The sequence below is a fragment of the Sinocyclocheilus grahami genome, unplaced genomic scaffold, assembly GCF_001515645.1.
Source record: "Sinocyclocheilus grahami isolate Dianchi unplaced genomic scaffold, SAMN03320097.WGS_v1.1 scaffold134.1, whole genome shotgun sequence".
In the NCBI taxonomy this organism is placed as follows: Eukaryota; Metazoa; Chordata; class Actinopteri; order Cypriniformes; family Cyprinidae; genus Sinocyclocheilus; species Sinocyclocheilus grahami.
Genome location: NW_015505313.1, coordinates 1,027,229 through 1,037,806, shown reverse-complemented (window position 1 = coordinate 1,037,806; position 10,578 = coordinate 1,027,229). Strand labels below are relative to the sequence as shown.

General features: G+C 36.5%; 1 protein-coding gene across 1 annotated transcript in view; it reads left to right on the top strand.

Moving 5' to 3' along the window:
* Positions 1–407: 407 nt before the first annotated feature.
* Positions 408–10,578, top strand: part of LOC107590950 (transcription factor E2F2-like) — a 17,854-nt gene continuing 7,683 nt past the window's right edge. Inside the window, exon 1 of the mRNA XM_016279911.1 lies at positions 408–685. Within this exon, the coding sequence (XP_016135397.1) occupies positions 419–685 (267 nt within the window). The 5' untranslated portion in view covers positions 408–418. The remainder of the gene's footprint in view (positions 686–10,578) is intronic.

The following is a 10,578-nucleotide window of genomic DNA, read 5'->3' as shown; positions in this document are numbered from 1 at the left end:
CAATCGCCGGGTCTACGCAAGAACTACAAGAGAAACATTTCCAAGCTTTGATTACCTTTGAAAGGTATATTTATGAAACTGAATGACTGTGGTACCTTTATTACATGTTTAATTTATTTGCATTATATTGAGACGTAATAGCCTCTCGTGCCACTAACGTTACAACAAAGGACCCTAGTAGAGAGTTTTGTGAATTTCGGATGTTTACATTTTTGTAGTTTTAACGCATAATTTATCTACAACTTTAACAATATTTATTATACTAAATTGCATATTGTCTATATCATTTGCAGTCTTTTAAGATACACATTCATTTTAACGGTTGATTCGTTCTGCAGTAAATTATAGACGCGATTTGCGTGATAAAGGAGTTTCTTTTGCTTCACTTTCGCGGGTTTTCGTGCATTTCGTGCGCAAAATGATGCGGATACCCAGAGGGATTTCTCCAGCTTCTGGAAGAGGCGCAGTATCTGGACTCTCGTGCCCACAGAAGAAAATGTTCTCCGCGGTGAGGACGGATTTTTTCAACACGGGACTCTCAAGCCCACCGATGAATTCAGTACCGGCTGGATACTTCACTCAGATCGGGAACACGACAGCTGCGGAGCAGAGACCCAACTGTTTGTACGCGACCCCCCACGGGCCGGAGCCTAAACCGGTGCGGACCTCTTCCGGGCGGCTGCCGGTAAGCCTCTTTCCTTCTAGCGCTTCAACGCTATGTATGCGCATACTTGTTGTTTCATGTCTTAGTACAATAATATGGCAGTTATTAAAACACTGCTACAGTCACACTGTAGATTCCACGTTCTACAGCTTGAAAGCTTCACGTTTCTGGCTTTGCCACAGGGTTTTATCTGTGCCATCATCTCTGATGTCCTGAAAATCTGTCAGTTCCTCATGAATGAATAAAACAAGCCGGTAATTGGAGAGCATGACCACAGCACTGCATGTATATTTCAGTCATGACATTAGGACAGACAGGACCTTTAGGTAAAAGAGTGTGGCAAGCCAGTTGTTTCTTAAACTAGTCATACTTCTAGACACAATTATTGAACATTCAAAATAATACTCACTGTTTTGCCAATGTCAAGAACATAGACCATATTCAGGGTAATGCTGTTTAATTTAGCAATGGAATGAAAAGGAGTCGATGATGGATAGAATTACAGTGTGTTCAAAGGCTTGTGCTGTTGTGTAACATGCCACTTGTTCTAATGAAACATCTTTCCACAGCAAACTTCAGATTACTCCAATAAACGGTTTAAAGTTGTGAGTTTTGCTATTGTGTAGACTAAGTCTAACACTCACAGCCTAATTTCAAATATGGTAAATTCAATGTCTATCCTAAGGTCTATGCCATGGTTACTTTTAACAAATAGCTACTTTTTTGCCATTGAATTCTGTGGAAATCTGTGGTTCAAACTGGAATGGATACTAGTAACTAGCAACAAAATAAGTACTGGTACCTAATTAATAGTAAAACTGAATACTGGTTTGTTACCAGTGGAAACCTTGACTTTACTGGGAAAAGGATTAGCGGAAAACTACTGGGACCAGTATCAAATGTATCAAATAGTTACTAGTGAAATGGAAAAAAAAATTGGTGTTTCCTATTGCATTGCTTACTAATTGATAAAAATAAGTACTAATGACATCAAAATAAATAGTTGTACCTTGTTAGTTTTGAATGTTGAACTGGCTTGCCATAAGCGTTATTTCAGGGGGGAGGTGGTAGAAGCTGATAGATGGGGGAAGGGTGTTTTACAGCTTCTGAACCGGACATTATATTATACGGGTCGGGCCTAATAGTAAAGTGGGGGAAGGGTCTTCAAAGGTAAATTCATCAAAATACAGAACCTTTTTATATTTAGCAATCTATAAACCATGCTATGAATGAATGCTTTGCCTCCCTTAAAGCCCCGTGATTAAATGACCCAGGTTCATTAGACTGATCCCCAAACTGGTTATTCCTGTATTTGTATGTTTAAACTCCTGGATTCTACAGCTTTTAGTTTATGTAACTGCAGTTGTAATTATCACTCCCCTTTTTCCTGTGCCATTGTACACCTGTCTCACCATTCGTCCTTGCACAAGCTCAACCTGTTGAAAAGGTCAGAAGGTCAAAGTATCTGCTCCAGGAACTGCCTATGTCGAACTTCTCTGTGTGTTGCTTGCTGCCTCCAGCTGATAAACAAAAGGAATGATCACAGACTCATGCTGCAGAATATGGGGCAGGGCTGATAACAGACCGGGCGTCTGCATGGGGGTTTGATGCACATGCCTTCAACTCTAACATAGATTACAACAAAAGCCTATTTCGGAATGCTTTTCTGGGTTTGATGCATCAATTGGTTTACTCAAAATGGTTACCAGATCAGATTGCTTTCCCTTAAACCGAGTTCACACTGCACAATTTTCAAAGACGTCGCATCACTGTTGGTTTCACACTGAACGACTATCTGGAGTAGCATTCAGTTGTTGCTGTGTTCACACTGCACGATGGAACGACGACAGGAGGTTACACACTGCATGACTTTACAATAGGAAGAATCGCCGACAGCTCTGTCTGGTGCAGGGTTGCCAGGTTTTCGCTACAAAACCCACCCAATTACTACTCAAAACTAGCCTGAAAATAGCCCAATTGCTTTCGAGGGGGTCCCCCAGTAAAAAATCACTTTCGGGGGTAAAATAAAAATTTTTTTGGCGGGGTTCTCCTGGTACAATTCACAGAGGTTACACACTGCATGACTTTACAATAGGAAGAATCGCCGACAGCTCTGTCTGGTGCGGGGTTGCCAGGTTTTCGCTACAAAACCCACCCAATTACTACTCAAAACTAGCCTGAAAATAGCCCAATTGCTTTCGAGGGGGTCCCCCAGTACAAAATCACTTTCGGGGGTAAAATAAAAAAATTTTTGGCGGGGTTCTCCTGGTACAATTCACATTCCAGGGCCTAAATATCACGTTATTGGGGTCGCTTCAACCTGCTGACATGGAAAAACAACCGGCGGCAATCGCGGATTTGGCAACACTGGTCCGCAAACTAGTTTCATAAAACTCCTCCCTGAACTTCCCGCTGCCATGTATCTTGGTCTCTCATTGGCTTTAGGTCATCGCCGATGTGTTTTTCAGTCAGAACTCATTTCACACAGCGTGACTGTGAATCGCCGACAGCTCCAGATATTTAGTAGGCTTGCCGCGATAGACGGTGTTGACGGTTATACCGGTGTTAAGCCGCAACACCGGTTATGTCACTTGCCCACCGTGGCACCGAACCCCACCGTCGTTTTGATTTTTTTATAGTAATTTTTAAAGTTCAGTAAAAGAACAGACACTACAATTAAAAACTGAACTGTGTCTGACTACTCAATGCAGCGTGCCGAACGACAGTCGCATCACAGATCAGATTTCATTTCTCCAGTGAGGAGAGTGAGTCGAGCTGACTGACAAGAAGAGTGGGGTGAGACAGACAAGACGATCGCGGATGATTTAGTTTCGAAACGAGATGCAAAAGCGCCTGTTTGACAATATTTTGGATTTTGAAAAGCCTGTTGACTTTTGCCGTTTATCTAAGAAGTTGTTTTTTTAAACATTAGTTTCTTATTTAATTGGTTCCACATTATTTGCTGATTTTTACTTTTAAACTTTGTGTCATTTATTGATTTTATTTGACATCAAGGTGTATGCCGTGCCTCCAAGCTTTCTTACTCGTTTTGCTAATAAACGTTCTACTTTCTTATTTATTTGGTTATATATATTATACAGGGCCTATTTCCAGTTTTGTATACCTATTTAAACTTTATGTAAGTTATTTATTTTATATTAGGCATAGCCTGCCCTATAGAATGGTGTATTTGTATTTGTTTTGTTAATAAAAGTTCTATGTTTTATTTATAGGCTAAAGTGAGTTTGACGTTGTATTTTGTTGTTGCATTCAAGCAATTGACGCATAAATGCCACTAATTCAAAAGTGAAAGTAAAATGCGCACGGCGCTTTTAAGCTATTTAAAAGCGACGGAAAAGAGGGAAAATTCAAACAAACTAAAAATGAACAATTGCTTTACGCCGAATTGCCGCTATTTCAAAGTGAAAGTAAAATGCACATGCTGCTTTTACAAGCTATTTAAAAGCGAAGGAAAGCTAGGAAAAGAAGGAATGCACCCGCCCCGCCTCCACGGTGATACTGGTGTTGTCACACGTCGATTAACCGGTGGGAAAATTTCCTCACCGTCACAACCCTAATATTTAGCATGCCAAATATTTCACTGGCGTCAGTGACGCATTGGCGATTCCCTCAGATCATGTCTTTGATAATTCACACTGCGTGATTGTCACTCGTGTGAACGAGCACCGATTTGCCTCCGATTTTGGGGCATTTGTCGGCGAGTGAAAAATCGGGCTAAAATCGTGCAGTGTGAACTCGGCATTAGGGGTGCTCCGATCAGGATTTTTGAGGCAGATCACAGAAAGCAGTATCTGCCGATACCGATCTTTTTATAATTTATACCTATTTATAGTGATACTCCAATCAGGATTTTTAGACATTTATTCAGGGCCTGAATTTCATTTTTGAAAATGGGGGGAATTCCCTTCTTAGGTGACTCTTGTAAGGGGGGAAGCAGCACGGACTGTGCTTTCACACAGGAGTCCACTACTGATCCGTGGCTGTTTACTACAAACACAACATTTATTCATTATTTTGATTTCAAATCCAAACATTGTCACTGAAAATGCTTTTTCAGCATTGCAATTCTTTTTTTACACAGTAGAGTAATACAGTCTTTCACATACATGTTTAAACACAATAAATATAAGCAACACATTATTCAATGCTTTTTACTTTGCATTTACTTCTAGATTTATATATTAAGTTAACACAAACAACACCTTCAGCATTATAATTATTTTACCCGCGCCGAACAGAGATTGAGATGATGAGACCTCTCACGGCAACGTCATCAGCTTGAGATCGGCCTTTTTAGAGACCGCCGATCAAACATCCCAATGTGATTATCGGCCGATAGTGATCGGTAGCCGATCAATCAGAGCACCCCTACATTCCCTGATTCCAAACTCTTTATTTTTTTATCATTCGACATTTAGTCTGTAGTATTAAAATGTTTCAAACAACTTCTTTAATATCTTTTTTGGAAACAAAGTGTGTCTAGTGAAGCTCTACATGGCATTGTGAACAACTTCCGGTTTCCCTTGTTCAGTTTTTCACACCAATGTGCTAGTCATATCTCCTGCTGTGAAAAGTTTCACTCTTGTTCTCTGCCCATTTTTCAGTTTGACATGAATGACACCCCTAAAGTTCACGTTTTCCTTTACAGACCTTTGAACCATTACTCCTAAAAACAAAACTTGTGAATTACATTTAATTAATTCTGCTGAAACTCATAGTTCATGTTTCTACAAAATGTCAAAGTCAATATGATATTATAATTTTTTACAATTACTCACAATTTCCTTTCCAAATTCACATTTCTGTTCTCACAGTGAATGAGTTATCAATGTTGCATGTTATTTCAAACAACCAAAAGGAAAGGTTTATCTTCATAATCATGAATGTAAATGACTTTCCTTTTCTGCTGGCGTCATTTAGGCTAACTTTCTTTATCCACCTTATTTTTCAGTGCAGAAATACAATTGTTCGCATGTGAAACACTTCCATTTCATTGGTCACTATAGATAAAAACTAGAAGAATAAAGTGCAGTAAAATTGTTTGCTATAAACCAGCGTTTTTTTGTGGTTACAATGATAAAATAATGTGATGATAAATACTAGTGTCAAGCAGCATCATTTTTGTACTGCTAAAATGCCTGGAAGCTGCTGACACGGGATGCCTTGTACATTCAAGTTAAAAATGGCTGCACCTACTCTAATGTTCAAAATAACATGGATACAGTTTTTCCAGTTGAATAACCTGAATGTGTTAGTAAAATTAATTCCAAATTAAAAGCTTTTAGCTAATAATGATACTGTAGTCAGTAACTTAAGTTTCATCTGACTAGTCAAATGATCTCGAAGTTAATGTTTTCTGATTGTGATGATTCATTTACTGAAGGAAAACAGACCTTTTGATTTGTAGCTTCAAAGGTAAATACTGACAGGTGAGGATATTTAATTCGGCTTAATAAGTTTTTCCAGATCATATTAACCAAAACTACGATAATAACATGTGTTATCAAGTCCATGTTTATTTATCAAATGCATGAGCATAACAATAGTTGCAGACTACATGGAGTAGTAATTGATGTCAGCATTGTTCTGATGATCTCCAGTGAAGGAAAATAAAGACTAGAGGGCTATGCAACAGAGCCAAACTTTGAGGATTGAAAAGGTCATTGAGATCACTAGGTCTCTGGTTCACTCCAAATCTCACGTGTCTGAGATCAAATGATCAACCACTGGTCTTTGATCACTATGTTGTAGAACACATGATTTGACTGTTTCTAGAGACCCTGGTGATGCCCTCCCCCCAACACCTGGTTACTGGCTACCAGTAACCAGGTGTTGCATAAACAAGGTGGGTGATGGGTCTCAAGCTGTTTAACTCTGATCGTTCTGCATAGACCCATCTGGCCAAGTTTTGCATTTCAAAGTATCGTCCCCTTACGCCCTTTTCATGTGGACTTCCCCCTTTCTCTTTTACCTGTGGCTTCTTTTCATTTTGACACCTCGGAATATGTCACTGACACAGAATGGCCTTTCTCGCTCTTACACGTTGTGAGTAGGATGTTACTGTTTTTTTCACATTTGGGAGTGGCACAGTTTGCAGGTCATTCTCTCACGTGTGTCTGTAGGCGTACAGAAACCTGTTCTTTCCAGTCAGATTGTGATTGTTAAAAAAAAACACCTCAGATGATGATTACTTGGAAAGTTACACAATAACATGTATTTAGACCCTCATTCCCCACCTCCAACCAGTGAAAAACTTAGTTAGGCCATTTAGTGCGGGAGAAAACGGGGGAGGTGTGACTTCATGCACAATACACTTCAAAAAATTAGCCTGTAAATATCTAAAAAGAAATTAAGCATATATTGGAAGTGCCAGACCATTTGAAAAGTGTCTCATTTAATAAGCAAAGCTTAGTAATTTGTCATCAGTTGAATTTAATCATGAGACTTTTATAGTACACACTGTATGAAAGCCATATGAAACCAATGAATGAAAACATTTCTGTTCAGCTTTCACAAGCAGTGTTTTCCATAGAAATTGACTCTGTATTGAGTGTATTTTGTGTGAAGACTAGGGCTGCCACTAACGACTATATTTATTTTGATTAATCTATCGACTAATTTATCGATTAATCTAAACGATTAACTTCCCACAAAAAAAATCAACTATTTTACTTAAGAATATTTTATTAAACTGTATTTCATTAAACCAAATGAAATCCAAAAGTAAAATCCAAATCACTGAAATCAAAGTTCAGTATTGTAGTGTAAGAATGACAACATATCCACGTGTTCTAGTCTACTAATAATACAATTATAATATTTTTTTTTTACCAGAAATATTATTTACCAGAATTTATTTAGGAGAAAAATGTAAATGTGCAGTATTTCTGGAAAAAAACAAAACTTTTTTTTTTTAATTTTTTTTATAAAATCAATTAAAATGGAATCCAGAAAATAATGGAAAACAGAATTTGGTAAATATAAAACTGTAAAACTCAATTAATTAGACAGGCTTTTTGATTAATAACATTTAATTTAACCACTAAAACAGAATATAGAAAAATGAAAATGGAAAAAATAATTTGGAAATAAAACGGATTTCATAGGGCCCTATAATTATAATTAATAAATTTTGTAAGTGAACAATAGCCTTTAAAATGACTTAAAATACATATATAATAGCAATAAGGCAATAATTAGTTCAAATAAAGTATCAAAAGCAAGAAATAATATGGTTTTATTGAACAAAATTGTTAAAATACATAATGTGTTATAAACAATAGAGCTAATGTACATTACGCATTACAACAAAGGCCTGCAGAGGGCGCCAACGGCCTGACGATTGTTTTTACACATTGCTGTGCGATCTAATACTGGTTTAATATTGACCAAGCATCATTTAATTCAAATGTCCACTTAATCTTTAATATTTGGCCATTTCTTTAGGACAGAATGAATATGTGGACATCAAAACGTGTAAACTCAGAGCTTTTCATTTGAAACCGCGATGTATTCTCCTGTGTTTGTGTAGATTTATAAATGATTTACCTTACAAATCTGATGAAATGGCGCATGTTGCATTCCCAGATGAACGTTATAATAAACTCAAACTCACAACAACATGCAGAGATGGAGTTTGAGACGCTCCACACATGTAAATGATAACAGTTCCTGTGGAACTACTGTGAACAGAGCCGCTGTGTGACGCATGTACTTAACCTACACACATGTAAATAATTAAAGTGCATATACTGTATTAGAACTGCATCGCATATAATTATTTAATGAAGTCGTAGTGTTTGTGAATTCACAATTATGCTTAATTATGTTTTATAGGTTTAATATATCATGCAGCCTTGGAAAACAGACTAATAATGTGTTTTATACATTCTTGTCTGTGAAATGCGCCACTTCCGGTATTTTGCCGGTTAGTCGACGCAAGCAAAATGAAGTCGGGGATTTTTAAAAATCGAATAGCCGAATAAAATCGACGAATCGCGACAGCCCTAGTGAAGACCCAACATTTTACTTCCTTCAAAGCTCTGTTTTTTTTATCATTTGCACCAAATTACAGTCATTCAAATGTGTGAAAGTAATTAATACTTTTATACAAAATGAGTTTCTTGTCTTGTAAATGTTACTTGAGCACCAAATCGGCATGTTAGAATGATTTCAGAAAAATCACATGACGCTAAAGACTGTAGTAATGGCTGTTGAAAGTTTAGCTTTGCCATCACAGGAATAAGTTCAATTTTAATACATATTAAAATAGAAAATATCTTTTACATTGTAATATTTAACATCAAATAAATGCAGCCTTGATGAGTGTAAAAGATTAATAAAAAGAATATTACCAACACTCAGTGTTTGAACAGTAGTGTAAATATGCTGTCTATGAATAAACATTAAGTAGGGGTTTTATGATGAAACATCCTCTAGAAGTTATTGGAAATGATCAGGTGTTGTGTAACTCTTGTTGAAATGGCTATTAGGGAAACATTGCCTGCTATAATGAGCATTGTGCCATAGCAGTGTTGAGTATTTCATAGTGTTTCATCATGATCTCTAAAGTCACTTGATCCATGACTCTTGAGTCTCTTTTTATTCTTAAGTGAGAAGGGAAACGGTGCACGTCTTAAATGTCTTTTGTGGTTATTTAAGTCATATTTTAGTAATAATGAGTGGGGTAGTCTTACAGCAAAAGCTGATATGAAGAACCAGTGTCTAATGCTTAGATTTTTACTAGGATAACTAAAACTAAGCATCATTAATTTAGCAATCATCATAAAGGTATGTATCTTAACCTGTTGCAAAAAGTTTCCATAATGTGTATGTATATCACTGCACACTGTTACCATTTAATTTATTTAATCTTGACAAAGATTTACCTTTATGCATTTGGCACTTTTATCCAAAGTATTCAAGGTTACCTACTAGGGGTGTAACGGTACACGTATTCGTACCAAAAAATTTTCGGTACGGGTCTTTTGGTTCGGCACGCTCGTGTACCGAACAAATCATTAAATTTTTTTCAGGAAATTCAGACAAGAAATGCCATTTTGGCGATCTTTGATAAGGTGAGACAGATCTCCGTATAAACGCCTCAGTTCTAACGGCAGCGCGGAGCGCGATCACCCCTTCATCTTCTAGTTTCAAAGTGAAATAAACATGAATGAACATCTCGTGCCTCATGCAATTGCACAATCAGTGTTTCACTCGTGGAAAAGTGTGATTAAAATGACTTGTAAACAAAATGTCACGTAGCATTTCATTTATCTCAGGCAAGTCATCAGGTGTCCACAGCTCGTTAGTTCACCAGATAAATTTAAGTCTAGAGAAGAGCATTTCGTGAAATATTAGACTATATAGCTACTCATTATATTTTACTTTACCTGTTAGTGATGTCAGATAATGCATATTTAAAAAAATCTTTTATGTAACAAGTTATGACAGCCACTGTCTAAATGATTATTTCAACAACAAATAGAAATTGTATAATTAATAAGTTAATTTAAAAAGTGCATTGAGTGCAATTTACATGTTTTCATAAATTTTTTTTTTTTTGATTTGAGTGTTGATTATTATAGTTAAAAATAAATAGTAATTAAATTTAAGTTTGGGCTCTGTTGTTAATTGTAACCCTATAGTAATGTAAAATGGCTTCCTATAGTTTAGAGCAGAAACTGAGATAGACTTTTATAGATTTTTTTTTAAATCATTATTTTATGAGGTAGATTTAAAGAAAATTAATTATAAGAGAATTTATTTAAAGACAGCAATTTGTTCAGTAAAATATGGTTTCATAAAAAAAAAAAAAAAAAAATTGTTTAGAATTTTTATCTTATTTTAATGCTTCTTTTGTCTCCTTTTCAATCATTGGGCCCACCCCACTG